Below are 18,177 nucleotides of genomic sequence, written 5' to 3' on the forward strand. Positions count from 1 at the left end.
ACGTGTCTGCCCTACTACTATTTACTATTTGCGACGCGAAAAGATGGACGACACAGACACAAAGCAAATTCTTACTGAGCAGGAGCTGCTCGAGCTAAAAGAACAACAACTATTATTAGAAAGAGCACAGCGAGAACGATGAAGGAAGAGGCGTCTGTGGAGTGTCCGTCCATTGAACATTTTTTAAGGGAAGCTACGTCGTGCCGGAAATGACGTTGGGTTGTTTGGCTGACCAATAACAGACGTCCAGCATACAACGCCGCCGTCGGATGTTTAGAAAATAGAGCTCGACTCCAACCGACGTTCCAACGCGATCCAACATTGTTGGATCACCCATAAGACGTCGCATCATGGCGATCCAACAGATCCGACATGCTGGAGCAGTGTCAGTATGAATCAGCCTTAAGTGTTTGTGTGCTTACCCTGTAGGTGAAGTACATGGAGGAGGTTCCTCTCTTCCCTCCGTTTACTACCACCTCTACCTGACCCCAGGGTGTCTTTTTAGGGTCAATCGCTTTGATCTCACACACCACACTGGAAACAGCAAAAATAAAACACAGTTGAGGAAATATTTTCAGCCCAAAATGCAAGTGATTATTTTCATGATTAGATGACCAGGTCTGCTGCCAAAATTTCCCAGAGGCTTGGTAAAACAATCAGTCCTTCAGGAACCAAACCAGCCAAGTTAAAGAAGTCCATCACTCATATTTTAACACATTTGCAGTGGTCTCTTGTAAGTCGAGCTCAGGGGAAAAAATAGCTCAGATGCGTCAGTTTCAGAGAATTCCGTTGGAGAAAAATGCTTCAGATAGCAGGATTTGGAGACTTATTTCCTGATATTTGAACACCTTGCCTCTGATTGGCTAACAGCAACACAACTCTACCACTGACTGCTCCCCAACGTTAATGATTTTTACATAACACAAGCCTGGAGGTGTTCTGCTGTGTGGTGGAGTTGCTAATGCTAATAGTTAGCTTCTACTAGTCGAGACATTCTCTGCTGTTTCCTGGACATTTAACCAACAACATCCTTCCCCGTTGTGAGTCAAGATGGGTGAGTCCAAGTGTCAGCTTGACAGAGCCTTCTAATCCTCGAGTTTCACCGTCTATTTTCTGTCAGAAGCTAATGCAGGAGATAGGTGTAGGAGACCATTTTCACATTCAGCCTGCAGAGTGATGGATTATTTTCTAAAACAATAAGTAAAAACTGGTGAAGGACCTCTTCAAGGTTTCTGTTGGTAAATGAGGACTAAACACTTCCACCTCTCCAACAGTTATTCAGATAAAAAAAAAATCTTAAGAGCTTAAATCCAATTATTAAAATCCATCCAGATGAGCTGCTAAAACATGCACACACACACACACAGGCACACACACAGGCAAATATTTATACATTTTACACACGTGGTAAACAACAAACAGATTGTTGGTTCAGTAGCTATAAATGCAGAACCATTTCTAATGTCAGATCTCTGCTTCTATTACTCTGAAATATTTCCATAATCTAGTGTTTGAAATTTTATATCATGCAATAAACACATCCAAGCCCGCAGCAGTGTGTAGGAAAAATGGATTGCAAAGAGAAAGAGTTCATTTCAATAGAAAACACGCAAACAGCAGGGCCACAATAAAATAATGAGAAGCTAAAATTAAGTGAAAGAATAAAGCATTGCAAAGCAAGCCCTGTCAAATAATGCTAGCAGGGAAACGAATAAGCACAGCAGCAAACAGCAACAAGAGCAGCACAACCATCTTAGCAACAAAAGTGCATGATTTAGGAGTGAAACACCTCCATCTGGTCACATAAATCCTCTTTTACGCCTCATGCAGATGGTGGGGCAAGAATTTGTCGTAAACGTAGCTGCATACTGCCAGGTGCCAACAGCTCTGGCAAGTGACTGTTTCCACTTTTATAGACTATTTGTATGAAGTGTGCACATTTTAAACCCAGTCATGACTGGGGTGCATTTGGAAGACCTTAGGTTAATTCAAACAACATTTTTAAGAGTCCATTTCCAGTTAAAGGACCAACGGAGCGAGGTGAAAAGAGCACCAAAAATCTGAGATGGGTTTCTGTTACAGCAGTGGGATTTACATAGAGAGGTGACAGGTACCAGACTGCTATGAGGGGTTAAATCCACTTATAGGTGCGGTAGGAGATGTATTTCTGGAGCATTTTGGTCATATTGCTATAAATGCTTTTTCACATTCTGATGCCAACCAATAAACTAAACGTTTTGTCAAAAAAAAAAAAAGAACACATTTAATCTGCTCTCCTCTGCATTTTTCATGCCACAGATGCACTACCCTAGCCTGGTAAACCATCATATGTGGTGCGGGATCTGCGGTTGTCTGTCAAATTGTCTCCGATACTATTTGATAACAAAAGCCCTAAAGTCCAAAGTTGATGACAAAGCCTTTCCAACGAGCCACCGCCATCTTAATTTTTTTAGTTACATCCCGCCCACAGTACTGTGGTTGGCCCACCAAACCAATAGAGCACTGTGATTGGACTGCTACAGAGCCATTGCCATCTAATTTTTGCTCAGTCGCAAGTAACATCCTGCTTAACTGGTGGATAGAGCACTGTGATTGGATCGGTACCACACTGTTCGGGGCTGTCAAGGTTCCAGTGCAGCATGACAGTGCAAGCATCCTTTTGCTTCCACAAACTGACAGTCTAGATTTAAGGCCTTTCCCACCTTTTCCTTTGTCATTTTTGAAAATAAACTTAAACACTTAGTAAAATAAAAGCTTCCACTAAGGTACATGGAATTCAAGAAACATTTTTGCAGTAAGGTTCCTGCAAGACATACATGTTATTCTCCTCAGATTGGAAATATCCAGCCTCTTAGCTTTGCCTTCTCCTGACTTCAGCTCATAGTCATGCTGCATCTGCTGCGCGCAGAATGTGGAAGTCAAAATGATTCAAGTTGATTTTTTCCCCCATCGAAGAGTAGATGGGGAAAAACTTTTACAGCTATGCCTGCTGTTGTTTGTTCTTTGCAAAAGTCATTTATAATGAATCTAGCTTTTCTTGTTTCAGTTGTTTTATTTGAGATGACTTAATTAGTATGTAGCACCATCAAAGACTACATCAAAACCACCTTCCTCAAGCTGCAACTTAAACTTCAGATTTATTTATCTGTTTTACATTTAGTGAAAAATGCGTGTGAATTTTAGCGGCTGCCATATTCTCAAAAACATATCAACCTGCAGCTGAAGATCATCAGATAAAAGCAATGATCTGATATAAAGTCAGAGGTTTACAAGAGGAATGTCAGGAACTGTCAGCAGCGTCTGACGGCGCTGGTGCTCATACACATGTGTGTGGTGTTTATTACCTGGTGGAGACTGAATACTTTTCCTCCTTGTGGGTGCAGGGCTCCCCGACAACTGTGATGTTTTTAATATCTTCCTTATGAATGCCGAGGTTAGAGCCCCGGATGGTGATGGAGATGCCTCCCAGCGTGGGGCCAAAGCGAGGGATGATCTGGATGGAGAGATATGGTGTGCAGGGGGGGGTTATAGGTAGAAGGGATTTGAAAGAGATTTAAGCAGATTAGTTGTGCTATAAGAAAATACGAGAGATTTACTCATGCTGTTTGACCATGCATTCAACAAATTGTTTTATATTCACAGCCATGGTGGAAAATTACTTTAATACCAGTTGTGTCTGTGTATGTGTGCGTGTGTGTGTGAGCATGAATTAGCCATTGACTGATGCTCAATTTAAGCACACCATATCCTCTATAACAGTATGTGCATTTATTGCTTCATATATTGTATAAAAACCTGCAAAATAAAATAAAATTAAATAAATCCTGTCAGTGACCGTTTATCCACCATGTTTTTATCTTATCTGCTTGTGTTTCTGTTTGGGAGTAATATTAGTGATAATCCCTGCCAGGATGATAGCAGCACAATTCTGGTAGTTTGTGTCAATGACAAAAAGGCACCAACAATTACCAAAGTGGACTAAATATTGATCCAGTCTAGACATGATTGAGCAATGCCGCAGCGAGCTCTCAAGGAGATTCCTGAATATTCTGTCAACATACAGATGAGGCAAACATGTAGTCAATAAACGGCTCAGTTCGATATTTCAGTCAAAAAGGTCAATATCGTCTTTTTTACTGCTAATCACAAAGTCTTAGAGGAAGGCACCGGTTCCATTTTAGGAGTAAACACAACAAGAATACAAAGATGCTACTACTCACGTTAGTGATTGTGGGGTTGGGGCACTCTGTGTTTTGGGGACCCCCCTGTAAAGCGCTGCAGAGCTTCTCGTACACACACGAGTTCTGCTTGCTGCACCACACACACCTGTACTTTGAGTCGGCATACTTGCAGAGGCTGCAGTCCTCCCTCCCCATGGAGCAGTTGTACAGGGTGACTGAAACAGAGGCGTGCACATCCCTCAGTACTGCTGTGGTTACATTATAATGTAAAATGTAGGGGTTTCTTTTGCAAAGAGTTACTGCAGAATTCAATCTCATTAGTCAAAATATGCTGGGTGACCAGGTTGTAGCAGGCATTTTTATTTCATAATTAAAGAAGACTGAGAGCTGGGAGATTGAACTGAATCAACAATTTTCTGTTTTTACATCGTATGCAACCTGGGACTCTCAGAGAGAATCGCATCACCAGCCTTATATTTCTCAGTTATCTCTGTGGCAGTAATCAGATACAGTTAACACAACACTGGTGTCACAAACAAGCAGTTTTTAGAACATAGTTAGACATCCTGACTCCAAGCAGAGCTGGCATTGACCAATCAGAACACATCACACTTGGGCTTCATCTGTAATTCTGGTCCCTTTAAAGTCTTCAGGAAGATCTTCCAGTTACATTCATAACATAAAGGGATGTTTTGTCATCCTGAAGTGTTTCTGCGTAATGCTTATAATTACCTTCTCAACTCTTGTAGGTATCCTTTTGAACAGTCATGTTCTTCAGGACTGATAGGCTAAAGGCTATTCCAGGCACAGCAAATATCAATATGTATGTGACATTATATTTTAAAGTGCTTCTCCTCATCAGTTAGGAAATAAACAGCTGTTTATGTGGATTTTTGTAGTAATCCTCAAGTGTAATAATCAGCACCACCAGCTAAATGTAGCACTTCCTGTGCATCCGGGGGTCAAATCTGACAGGAATATCTTAATATTTCTGCCAAAAAAATAAATAGCACTACACAAACTAGACAACTGTGTTAACGAAGCAATCTGGAGTTTTCCCCCTTTTCAGGGAATATGTACAATGTTTTAGAAACACATGAATGTGATAGTCTTACCTTGTACTGTGACATAATCCAGGCAATACATCAAAAAAAAATTTTTTTTCTTTGCTAAGCCCCCCCAACCCATCAGGTTGAGTCCCATGCAATTTGAATTGTGCATTGCTCAGCATTAGCCAATAGCATTAGACAAACACGTGCATTTGCAGGGGTAACTAGACTGGTGCAGAGTTGTTGATATTTCTTTTGGACAAATAAGACTTTAAAGCATGCAAGCAAATAAACAGTGGAACATTTCAGGCGTGTCCCAGAAGCGGCTTGCTTTGCACCGCTAAAGATGGGATTGGGTTCTATTTTTGCCGCAAGCTGCTTCTGGGGCACGTTTTGCACCGCTGACGCCTCCGGTGTAAATTCTGGGTTAAGGTGTTTTCTGCCTCTAGATGGTGCCCTCTGACAAAAAACACCAGAATTCTTCTTTGAACTTTAGAAAACATTTTTAGCATAAAGCACTGTGAAATTTAAAAGAATGGAGCTGTGTAAAACGGCAGGAACACACTTTGGCCTTAGTTGTGCTCAGACAAGCTGTCAGCAGTAGAACGTGGATGCCATTTCTCCAAACTGAGGCTATTCCTTTCTAAGACAGAAACCCAGCACTCATACGTACACAGAAACACACTGTAAAATATAAATATCCATTTAATAAGTACATTTCTCAGCTTCATGGAAGCTCCTATAGGGCATGGTAAATAACATCTTCACAATGAAAGTGTGAAAATTCACCATTTAATGTGCTGTCCATCTTCTTGCCTGTGTCCTTGTCCTTCACGTAGAAAAGAACATTGGTCTCTGGTGACTTGTCGTAGGAAAACTAAGAAATCGAGGGGAAAAGAAAAACAATGAATTATTAATCCAGAATCCAATGATTAATAGCAGTTAAACTCTTCTCTACAAACAGAGTGGGCTGCTGCTCCCACATGCCAAGAGAAAAGAGAAAAGAAAAAAAAAGACGTAAAGAAAGATTGTACCCAGTGTGGCAGATTTTCAGCAGAAGAAATCAGTGTTGGAAAAAGAACATAGCTGGGGGCAAAGCATGGTTTTAGCTTCCCAATCACAGGATTCAAAATGTGGTGAAGGAGCAAAAATAACTCAAATGAGGGGAGCATGGCCCATTAGAGGGAGCTAGAGAATATTAAAGCAGCCATGAAAAGCTGTTATAGGCTGATTTTATTTATAAATCTGGAACATAAAGACAAGCTCCACATAGAAAGTCTTCATGCAGCTTGATGTGCTTTGAAGGATTTGATACCATGAGGTAGAAAACTACTTTTCTGTGTTGCTCTAAATTGCAGCCAGTTCAAAAACCTGTGTTTTGCTGCTCTGTATCAAAACAAGTGTGCAGCATTGAGCTAACCGCCACACTCACATTGAAGCCGCTGAAAGTGTAGAACGGTCCGTCTTCTGATCTGACCTCTTCCTCCACATTCTTCATCAGTTCTGTGCCGATGGTGAAAACGTGATCCTGCAGAAACAAGGAAAGAAAAGATGCCTCAGTGAGCATATTGGTGCACAGAAGTGACAACTTGGAACAAAAAAACAATAAGTTGTCCAAGTTAAATCACTGAATCTACATGCTGTTGAAGAGAAACTGGATGAGAAGGTAGTTAAGAGTGAGACTTTTTATCACCAGCCACTCCAGACAACATGAAGTTCCTTGGATAAGTGTGCATGATGTCAGACGAACTTGAATAAAAGCCTCACACAGATGTGTGTCTGAATGGGGCTCGTACCGAAAAGCACTCTGAGTGGTCATTAAAACTAGAAAAGTGCAATGTACAGGAAGCATTTGCTATTTCCGTTTCTGATAACAACTTCCTGTTGTGGTTTTATGGTCAATAAAAAACAATGGATCTGACTCCAGCTTTTAGTTTCAACCAACACATTCTCACACCCAAAGCGTCGAAAAATGACGCGTGTGACCAAGCGTCAAAATATGACGATCAGGGTGCCCCAGCGTGTCGGGAGAAGACGCGCAGGGACACGCAGGGACACGCAGGGACAAGTGTCACCGCGGGCGTCCGTATTTGACGCCCGTGGTGACATGGAACCCTCCCCTTACCCCAATCCTAACGTTAACTCAGTAATTTTCAATTAAGCTTTGCATGCGCAAGCTGGTTAAGGTTAGAATGGGGGTGAGAGGAAGGTTAAGTGGTTCACTAGTTGGTCAAATGTCCGTCTCACCGCGGGCGTCAGATACCGACTCTCTGGGACAGTGCGTCCTCTCCTGACGCGCTGGGGCACCCTGAATCGTCACATTTTGACACTTGGTCACACGCGTCATTTTTCGACGCTTTGGGTGTGAGAATGTGTTGATTTAACAGGTTGGAACTTCGGCCTGCTCACACCCGGGGGGCACCGTGCAGCCAGTCACAGCCTTCTGAGGTTTACTTCAGCTGACTGGGACCAGAACTGTCGAGCAACCATAGAATTAAACTTGTAAACGTGTTGTCACTAATAGCTCACATTAAGATGAATAAAGGCGTCGTTTTACCCTGTGGTTGTTCAAATTGATCCCTTCAAAACTGATTCGAGTCTTGTGGCCCACAGGGATGAGGACAGGATCTGGGTTCTCAAACTGGGGACACTCTGATCCCTGAGGGGGGAAAGAATAAAACATCAAAACAAATGAGACAATCCCACTTTTAATGATTCACATTTTAAATATGCAAGCCACTTAACGGACACTCTCATCTGTGGCGACAGATAAGTGCATCGCTGAAACATCTGCTGACTTGTAAATTGATATCCTCCACCCGCAACAGTCACCATGCAAGATGGTGGCAGCAGATAGAGGGATTTGGGCTTTTATTAATTTTCCAGGAGAACGTGCATCACATGTGGCAATTAGATGAGTCTTTTAAAATTCTGCTCTGCGTGCGGCAGCATTCATCAAACTCGTACCGTAATTGATAGAGATCTTGACCTCTGCTGTACAGCGACTCACCTTACGGTGTCCGATGATGTTTGGACCCACCACGGCGTCATCCTTGTCGCTGCAGGTGTGATCAAGTGTATTCCACTGACAACCCCATGAACTGCTCACACACGACATGCACCTGCAGACACAAATGTGAATTTATTTTTTACACACATAATTAGATTACTGCAGATGCACAAATAAAAGCACATGCAAACAAAATTTACAAACATGCAAACTCATCAGAGAGCGTCTGGAACTAAAATCTATGGTGCTGACAATGAAATGGATCTGTGCAACTTCACATAAGCAAAGCTCATTCATCACATATGCCTCAGTGTGAACGAAATGAAGAAAAAAAAAGGAAAGTGGGGGGGGGAACTGGTGAGATCGACTTTCATTTTTTGATTAATGAAAAGGAAACAGAGGCAATTTCCTCGCTTTGGTAATAAAAGGACAGAAAATGCTGGAGGTGCATTCAAAAACTACCATGCATCACAATTTGCAAACAGAGGCTTGATACGTCATCTGTTCACGCACGGTGATAAATTTCCATCAAGGTTGTCAGTTGATGCTGTGTTCAGCGACACTGTGTGTTTTCTGTGAGTGACAGAGCAGAGCAGAGCGATAACCGTCACACACTTACGGTGTGTTTTCAGATTTCCTAACAGTGGCAGCACAATTGTAGAACTTGAACTCCCGCGTGGCCAGCTCCACAGTCTCGTTGACAAAAATCCTGATGGAAACGGCCACAAAGTCTAAGAGGAGAGCAAAGCAAGGGTTGAAAAGTTTTATGATTTATTAACATTTGAAATGAAAAATAAAGAAAATAATCCAGGAGACTGCAACCTTTGAGATTAGATGTTATTATTCATTGTAGGGAGCCTATAACGCCCATCTACTACCGCACCATGGGTCCCCGGAAGAATGAAAAAATTAATGCAAGACAATGGAGCTAAAATAGCTATTTTCTAATTCTGCTGGTTATGTGCCACGGATTTCACATATGATGTCCGTGAAGTTTAAAGACACGTTTTGATACCAAGAAAGCGTTTATTTTCGAACAGGGGGAACGCTATTTTAGGTTTTGTCCAGGACTACGAATGCGCTTCATGAAAGTGACGTAACCGAACCAGACACAGAGAAAACTGAGGGAAAATGGCTGTAAGTTAAGTAAACTTCCCACAGGAGGAAATAAACACCATGAATCTGGCCATCTGGTAAGTAGCAGCTACGTTAGGGGGGAGGAGATTATGTGGTGACGTGCCCATTTCTGGTTTGTAGTCATGCTAATTCTGAACCTTTACAAGCTGATAAATCTCAAAGTACGTGACTGGCGTGGTCGAAACACCCATCATTACTTTTCATTTAAATTGCAGTGCAACATATGTGCGATCCAGGGTGAACGGCAAAGCAGATGAGAAAACAGCTCTTTTAGCCCCGTTGACTTGCATTAATTTTTTTTCGTTCTTCCGGGGACTCATTAGCCGACCGGAAAGGGAGGAGACTTGGGCTCCCTATTCTCCTAAAAACTGAAATGATTAAAGCACAAAATCTACAGCACTTTCAAAACTAGAAGATAAATGTAAAAGTTTATATATCTATTCATATGTGAGCTTTATGTCATTTATTTTGTACTCTTATTATTTTTGGCACTAAGAAAAAACAATTCAGCGGTATGTAAAAGGCTACAGAGCTATTGCAGTCCTTCACATATCCGTAGAGAGTAAAACTACTCATGTTGGGACAAATCAAACATTAAGTTCATCCTTGATGTCTTTAAAGAGAGAGAGAACATAAGGGTCTTATCTTTTATTTACTTGAGTAGAATTTTTTATTTGAAACTTTCTTCCTTTTATGAAAGTAAATTCGTGCATGTTACTGCAACAGCACTTTAATAGGTTATGAGAGCTATCCGTTACCAAAACATGCTTAAAACTTCTGCTTTTACGGCTATTTGTGTTTAATAAGAATTTGAGTTTTCTGCTAGTTTTGTCAGAAAGCTGCATAAACAAAGTATGGAATAAGCTAATCAAATAAACTCCGTTATTGCCTAATTCTTCTGATGAAAAACTGGGCAAAAATGGAAACTCCCTGCACATGTCGCAAGTCATTTAGACAGGAATACTGCTGAAGTTCCTCTTCCTTTTGCTATTTCAAATAAAAACATCCCTCATATTCATGTAATTTTGTTAATGGCAACTTCAGAGAGGCTGAAGGACCACATGCGGCTCCAGCTGCAGACCCCTAATCTATACAGACTAGCTTCTATAACAGATTTTAACAAGTTGCATAGTTGAGAGAAATTAAAATCCAAAGATCACCATGATCAATTTTATACCCTCGGGGTCTACAATTAATAATGTTTTTAAAAAACAACTGAGATGGAAATAAACGTTTTTCAGGCCATTAGCTGCAGCACAGAGCTCTAAACATTTCCCTTGAAAAGGGATAAAAAAGTAGGGGGACTAGAAAGGCCAGACCTTGGTCTTCAGGTGTGTGTGGAATAAGCGAGGGCTGCGGCAGGTCACAGAAGACCTGACTGGAGTCCAGCATGGTGCCTTCACTCTGAAAAGAGTCAATGTTGCACTGAAGACGGTCAGATGGCCCAATAGCAGGAAGAGAGGGAATGTTGATCCGTATCTGGTCAGACAAAACAGATGAAACGTGTTGATCCCCGGTAAAAACTAATCGGGCACCTTTATGAAAAACAGCTGAGCTAATTTCTGCACCCTGTGTATAATTTAAACACCTCCGTGTAACCAAAGTTGTAGAAAGGAAACAATTTCCTTTTGAAAGACAGGAGATTGATTGAGAGTGGGAAAGGAGGAGACAGGCTTTTGATGGAAATTCAAGTGAGTCAGAAAGGGAGGGACAGAAAAAGTGTCAGAAAGTAGGAGAATGAGAAAAACAATTTAAGAAGCAAAGCACACGAGAGAGACTCTCCATCTTCACACCGTAGGCACAATCAGCCAGGTAGTTTATAATAAGACCGTTTGGAGGTTTCTAGGTGGGTCGATACAGAACAGGAAGCCTGGGAGCCCAGGGTCTCTGATTCAGAGAGTAAACAGTTTAGGAGTCAGACTGTAGATATTTGTGAAACATGCATGTGAGTGGAGCTCCATACCGCAAACCCAGACAAGCCAGGAGAGAACAAAGAGCAGATGACTGGAGAGCCGTACCTTGTCTGTCTTTTTGCAGGAAAGGTTCGGGGGAAAGAAAGATACAATCTTGACACACTGCTGCCCAGGGCTCCACAGCCAGCCGTTCTTCTCTTCTGCCCGTCGGCACTCCGACCTCCTGGTACACCTGCAGATGAAGGATAAACAACTCTCATCAGCCTCTCCTCCATATTCCATGAACACGTTCATGAAGGAAAAACAGAAATGGACTCCAACAGAATTTCAGTGTTCTTTTGTGAATAATAACCCAACAACCGAGTGACCTCGAGTAGACTTGGAATAAACATTTGCATGACAGGAAACCATCAAAACACTCCACTATCATCTATCTTACCCTCTCATTTCTATCCTTTTCTTTTTGTTTCCATTTAAGGTAAAAATATGGTTTTTGCTCTCTAGGAAACAACTGGGAGAACATCGTTCTCCTTCACAGGAAAAATCTGGATCAGAACAGCTTCTTTATGGCTCATGTTTAAACGGGTGCTGCAAAACTGCTGGCTTGGTTGCGAAATGTAGCAACTTTTCAGACACCTTCAGTGATTTGTTACACATCTGGCAACTTTATAACCACTGAAGCAAGAGCAAAGGTGCAAAGTATGACTGTGCTATATGGCAGGACCTTGATTTTTATGATGTGTGAATCTTGCAGGGAATGAATGAAAAATAGCATGCCGTTCATCAGAGCAGCTATGGAAAGATTATTATACATCATATATATATGTCAGTGATATAAAAACAGCAAGCAATCACCACTTTGTTTTGACTGATATTTCCTGAAATAAATAATAAAATTTGAAGTTTTTAAATGTGTAACAGAGTTTTCCGTTTTTGCAAATGAACTCCTCATATATAGAATTTGTATTTGTGTGGAAAAAAAACATTCTGAAGAAATCTGAAATTTTTATCGGTCACATTTATTTTATGGAATACAGAATGCATAAAAATAAAATAAGGAAAATATTTACATATGGTACATGGTAAATGGCCTGCATTTGATATGGCACCTTCTAGAGTCCTGGAATCCCCCAAGGCGCTTTACAACACAACCAGTCATTCAGCCATTCACACACCCATTCACACACTGGTGGGGATGAGCTACGATGTAGCCACAGCCGCCCTGGGGCGCACTGACAGAGGCGAGGCTGCCGAGCACTGGCGCCACCGGTCCCTCCGACCACCACCAGCAGGCAAGGTGGGTTAAGTGTCTTGCCCAAGGACACAACGACAGCGACAGACTGAGCGGGGCTCGACCCTGCAACCTTCCGATTACGGGGTGAGCACTTAACTCCTGTGCCACCGTTGCCTACATGAATCAAGTCTTCTCTGTTGAAAGTACAATAGTTCTGATTATTTCCATGTTGTAAATTTGACAGATTACATTTTTCATTATTATTTCACTGCTCTAATACTTTTTGCGAGCAACATCCGAGTAGTATTTTTATCCTGCTTCTTTCCTGCTTCCTGATCATGTCTCTGTAAAATATGATCCATTCGCTCCCTTTTACTCTCCAGACTCTGATAAATATAGGCTGATGAGAGTAAATTGCAGCCTGGCTTCGCTGCATGCGGCTGACAAACAGCTTTAATTCCTTACGGCTTCATGGACAACAAAAGATGGAATATAAACACTAAGGGGTGCTAAAAGCGTCTGCAATAAAACACAAGCAAATATCCCACTGTGTTTTACAGATGGAGCTGCATTTGTGGGTGTTTGTGTTGTTTGTTGCTGTGCATGTACATTGGTAAGTGCATGTACGAGTAAAAACGTGTGTGTGTGTGTGTGTGTGTGTGTGTGTGTGTGTGTGTGTGTGTGTGTGTGTGTGTGTGTGTGTGTGTGTGTGTGTGTGTGTGTACTTCTGACCTGCCCTCCAGGACGCACCAGCCACAGTAAGGATCCCTCAGTCCCACGCATGATTGGCAGTCTTTCTTTTGGAGGCACGTCTGCACCGGCACCTTGGTGATCTTGAGAATTACAAAATGGAATATGATCAAATGCTGCACCTTAGGGGGAGACGCAGTACAAAACAGGAGGCTTTTAAAATAAAGCTGGAAATGCCTCCTGGTTTGTTGGAGGGTTTCAGAGCAGGAGCCAAACAAGTCCTGTCAGAGCATGGTCATGTTCAATTACTGAAACAATTTACTCTCTTCAGAAAGTAACTGTTTGCTGTATCTAGTGGTGGAATAACTGCCTACAATCTCCCTTCGAGCACTTCCATTAGATGTTACTTTAGGCTGTCAGTTTTCCTCAAACTTACTGCTTGTATGACTGCCTAATTGCATCTGAAAACTATCAAACACTCCATGTTTGGTTATGAAAGACTAGCCAAGGTTCAGCTTTTATTTCCTCATTTATCCTCTTCATATTTTTTATCCAATCCTGATACAAATATTTAATGCTGTATATGCCTTCCAGGATAGATGGTCTAAAAATATTCTCCATATTTAAATGGTGTAACATCTCGCCCGTCTGTAAGAGAGCTGGCATTCAGCTCTGCTTTTCGACTCAGCTTGGCAGCACCATGGACTCTTAGTTCCAACGCAGCTGAACATCAAGTCATTAAAACCAGTTTTGATCTACTACGAGACACCCTTTAACCCTGCATCTTTTCTGCAATTGGACTCATCCAGAAACCACTGAGTGGGATCAAATTCCATTTACGTCTAATCGGCCTTCGAAAGGCTATGTGCTTTCATTTTAGTCTTGCAAAATAAATTGTACGTCAACCAGGAAGGAAATTATTCTCATATGAAGCTGTGATGATGAATAGTGTAATAAACAACATATGATCATTTTATGTAGAACAGGTCAGAAGTTTAAATAAAAATATCTTTTCTTTGAAACTTAAGGTGATGAATCACTGTTTCCATTCAATCACAGACGCCAACTTGAGATTTTTCATCTTTATCACCTGCTGCCGAAAGGCACAGTCTGTGTGTGTGTGTGTGTGTGTGTGTGTGTGTGTGTACAATTTCTCGGCAACTAATGCACAGCTTTCAATGAAACACACAAAACAAACATCTCCGACTAATAAGCCATTGCTAATGCTAACGGTTAGCTTCTACTAGCCGAAATGTTTTCTGTTGATTCATGGGCGTTAAACCAACAACAGCCTTCCCCGTCGTGAGTCCATGAATGTTAAATCACAGTGTGACATAGATCTGCGAGGATTCTCAAATCCAATTCTCAAAGCGTTTCACAGGCTGTTTTCTATCTGAAGGTAATGCGGGAAATAGTTGAAGACCATTTTCATGTTAGGCTGCATGAAAAACTCTGAGTGACTGATTATAATCAAAATAATAATAATAAAAATAAATTTCTCTCAACTACAGCTTCAAACCGGCTCCAACTTAGTTCATTTTATAGATTTTTAGCCTAAATGTCCATGCGGTTGTGGTTAGGAGTCATTCAAAACACATATGTCTAAAACTTTTAAGCTTTGACATTATCTATCAACTGTTTACGAAAGGCAGCATGCAATGTCTCATCTAAATATTGCAATTTGCACTCTGTAATACTGTTTGCAGATTAAGGAGACAGAAATTATTTTTCTGTCGTAATTTGGTTGTTTTTAAAATACATTTTATGACTTTTCTGATTTCTAACAAAACTGTATCCCTGGTAAAAGCTTTAGTGGTGATATAATTGATCACAAAATGGACCATTTTAATAAAAGCAAAGGCCGTAAAAATGGAGCATACTTTAAGTGGAACAGTAGAGAACCCATGAGCACCAGTTGCATTCACACCTGAATAAGAAAAGCCCTGAGAAACGCACCTTTTTGTCTGTGGTTATGTAGAGGTGGCTGAGCCCAAGGTCAAAGAACAGGTTCTTGTTGACCTTCTCCCCAAAGGTTCCACCAGGAGCTTTGCTGTACATATAGGGTGGTGGTGTTAATGTCAGGTGTATCTGTAAAAAGAGGAATAACCACGTCAAAAGGGAGGTTTTTAACGACCCTGACAACATTTTTCCCCCTGAGGAACATGTTTAGCTAGGAAATAAAAGTGAGGATTGTAACAAGCAACAGATAAACAGAACTGCACCTTGAAGACATCTCCCTGGTTGTTGCCCAAGAAGGCAATGGTGTGATCATTTTCCACAGCAACAGCCACAGCAGTGAGAAGGCTCGATGTGCTCCATACTTCCGTTGCCTCTAGGGCATACCTCGGCTTGCTCGCCAGTGGGGAGGGCAGGAAGTCTGCCCCGCATTTGTAGTTTTTCAACATGTCCTTCTGTAAAGAGAAAATATCACATCTGAGGAGGACTTATGTATGTTTCCCCCTTTAATTCAAAACAGAACTCAGAGTGTGCAGACCTAAATAAACATAAGAACAAAATGGGTTTTAATGTTGATATTTGCAAATGTCTTGAAATCCTGTTTTATATTTATTTAATTTTTATTTTCGTATTCATATATATATATATATATATATATATATATATATATATATATATATATATATATATGGATGTGTGTGTACGCATATAAAAGAGCGTGGTTGGTTTTTTTTCTTGGCTCAGCAGCAACGTTACTGGTTCTCCTAAAAACCAAGAATAAGCTGACATTACACTAATTCAACAACCATATTGTTGCATGAAATCACACTGGTTGCCCTCTAACCAAATTCAGAGATGACAGAAATGATAAAAATTCAAAGATTTTGGGTTTGCAAAACTGGAGAATTTATTTTATTCCCGAGGCATGTGTAGAGCTTTCTAATTTAAATCAGATAAAGTCTTTCAGAAGTTTAATCAAATGCACTTACGGCAATTTTTGATGAACAGAAATCAGTTTTGAATGAGTAAGGGATGTCCACAGCAGGAAATCCTGAAATCTTCCCTGAATCGCTGTAACAAGCACTGATGATATCCACCAGCCTCTCATTGATGGAGTTGAGCGGGTACATGCACAGAGCAGATTTGTTCTCGTCGTCATCTGAGCTCGCCACCATGAACAGGACTTTATTCCAGGAGTTGACCTTCCCATACGTACCCGCTTCGGTCATGGCCAGAGCCAGTTCTTTTCCCGGCGAAGCCACAAAAGCAGCCCTAACTTTGTTGTACTTGTTTTTCTGTCCGCAGTTCAACTGGAGCTCAGTGTGGGAATAGTAATGTTGGTCATCTTCACAGAGACGAGACACATAGGTCAGGTTTTTGTTATCTGTACCATCAAGGGTTCTAGAAAACAGGAAATAAACAAAACCACTGTCTTTGAAGGCATGCTGGAAGTCGTGCAGGTACTTGGGGACGAACGGCGTCGTCTGAACCGTCGAAGCCTCGATGATGCTCTCAAACACCACCCACTCGTTGTAGTCCTGAAGGATTCGTGTGCTGATGAGTTTTGTACTGTCCAGGCTTCCGTAGCCCTTCCCAACAAGAAACACATCAAAGGTGCGTGCATCTTTTCTGTAGGTGGACATAACCCCTACAACATTCACGTTATCCTCTATGCTCGTCACGTAAGTCCTCTCTCCTTTACTATCGCTGTAATAAAGCTGTTGCTCCACGTTGGACAAGTTCAGGAGGGAGCAGATCCCTCGGTAGCGGCTGCCACAGACTATAAGGGAGCTGTTGGATGGGTGGATGAGCAGAAGCTTGTTAAGGTTGGGCATGGGCTTGGTGTCCTGGCAGGCTGATGCTGGAGGCGTGCACGTACGAGCATCTTCTTTGGGACCAGTTTCAGCTCGAGCCTCCAGGTGGAGGGACGGCCTGAGCTGGAAGATCATATTGATCGCTCCCAGGTAAATGCGGCCTGTCTGAGGGTCTTGGACCACATTGTTAATAGAGGTCTCAGAGAGGAAGTATGGGAAGGGAACATTGTCATTCTCCTTGGCTTGTGATGTTGACTGGTACAAAAGGAAGAGGAGGAGGGAGATCCAGCTTGCCATCTCTGGTGGGAACAGAAAAGGAGGAGGTATTTTATTATTACTGAAGTCAAACAAACAAATAAACACACTTAAACTGTCAGGAATATCAGTCTTAACAGTAGGTGTGGTAAATAAAACCCCACATCCTCCCAATAGGCTATGCAAAGTAAGAAAAAGGTAGCCCTTCTGAAATCTAGGTGACAGTCAGCTTTTACAGAGAAGGAATGATCAAAACGATTAAAAGCACTCATTTCCACAGAGTTGCAAGGGATTTTGATGAGTTTGCATGACACATTAAACATGAAACATGTAGCAAAGACTTCAGCAAAAAGCAGAAAAGGCAGTATGAACTTAAATGATATTCCCTTTTCTGATCCAGTTAAACACACGGACCGACTTTATCACTTGAGACACATCTAGATATTTATAGGTTTTGTTTTATTGGGGTGAAACCATTTAAAATGGGCCTGAAGCTAACAGCATGCTGTGTAGGTGTCTGTGTATGAGTCAAATGTGCTCCAGCTGTATAAAGGCCGTGTTATTTGGGATTTAATTGACTTTATATCAGCAGCGATCGCTGGTGAGAAAATAAAATCTGATCTGTGTTGGGAATGATTGAGGCCAAGAGCTAGATCTCAAATGTAACACCGTTTAAAAAAAAACTATTAAAAGGGCTGGATCTGAGCCAAACTCATTTGGATTTTAGAAACTCCACCTCCAAACAAAACGTGCTGAGGAAGTATGCGGTTTTGTCTCAGGAAGCGTGTTCACAGTGTTTTGGTGGAACACAGGCAGCATCATGTACCGGGAGGCAGCAGGTGCCTGCAGAGTCGCTGCTCACTGCTGTTTGCCCAAGCTGTGGTAAATAAGGAACTGCAGCAGCTATTGCCCACACAACAAATGCACATCTATATTCG

The 18,177-nt window shown here is 41.6% G+C and overlaps 1 protein-coding gene across 5 annotated transcripts in view; it reads right to left on the reverse strand.

Annotated features, from left to right (window-relative positions):
* The window catches only part of plxnb2b (plexin b2b), a 160,076-nt gene that overhangs the window by 26,169 nt on the left and 115,730 nt on the right, over positions 1-18,177 (reverse strand). For all 5 annotated transcript variants that reach the window (XM_054732887.2, XM_054732888.2, XM_054732886.2 and 2 more), the window contains 14 exons: positions 16,160-17,283; positions 15,437-15,625; positions 15,171-15,302; positions 13,257-13,357; positions 11,396-11,522; positions 10,697-10,856; positions 8,860-8,971; positions 8,241-8,352; positions 7,788-7,889; positions 6,663-6,758; positions 6,020-6,107; positions 4,221-4,396; positions 3,345-3,493; positions 423-534 (listed from right to left, as the gene is read on the reverse strand). In XM_054732887.2, the coding sequence (XP_054588862.1) occupies positions 423-534; positions 3,345-3,493; positions 4,221-4,396; positions 6,020-6,107; positions 6,663-6,758; positions 7,788-7,889; positions 8,241-8,352; positions 8,860-8,971; positions 10,697-10,856; positions 11,396-11,522; positions 13,257-13,357; positions 15,171-15,302; positions 15,437-15,625; positions 16,160-17,281 (2,778 nt within the window). In that variant the 5' untranslated portion in view covers positions 17,282-17,283. The remainder of the gene's footprint in view (positions 1-422; positions 535-3,344; positions 3,494-4,220; positions 4,397-6,019; positions 6,108-6,662; positions 6,759-7,787; positions 7,890-8,240; positions 8,353-8,859; positions 8,972-10,696; positions 10,857-11,395; positions 11,523-13,256; positions 13,358-15,170; positions 15,303-15,436; positions 15,626-16,159; positions 17,284-18,177) is intronic.

Source organism: Nothobranchius furzeri, chromosome 4 (genome assembly GCF_043380555.1).
Source record: "Nothobranchius furzeri strain GRZ-AD chromosome 4, NfurGRZ-RIMD1, whole genome shotgun sequence".
NCBI classification, from domain to species: Eukaryota; Metazoa; Chordata; class Actinopteri; order Cyprinodontiformes; family Nothobranchiidae; genus Nothobranchius; species Nothobranchius furzeri.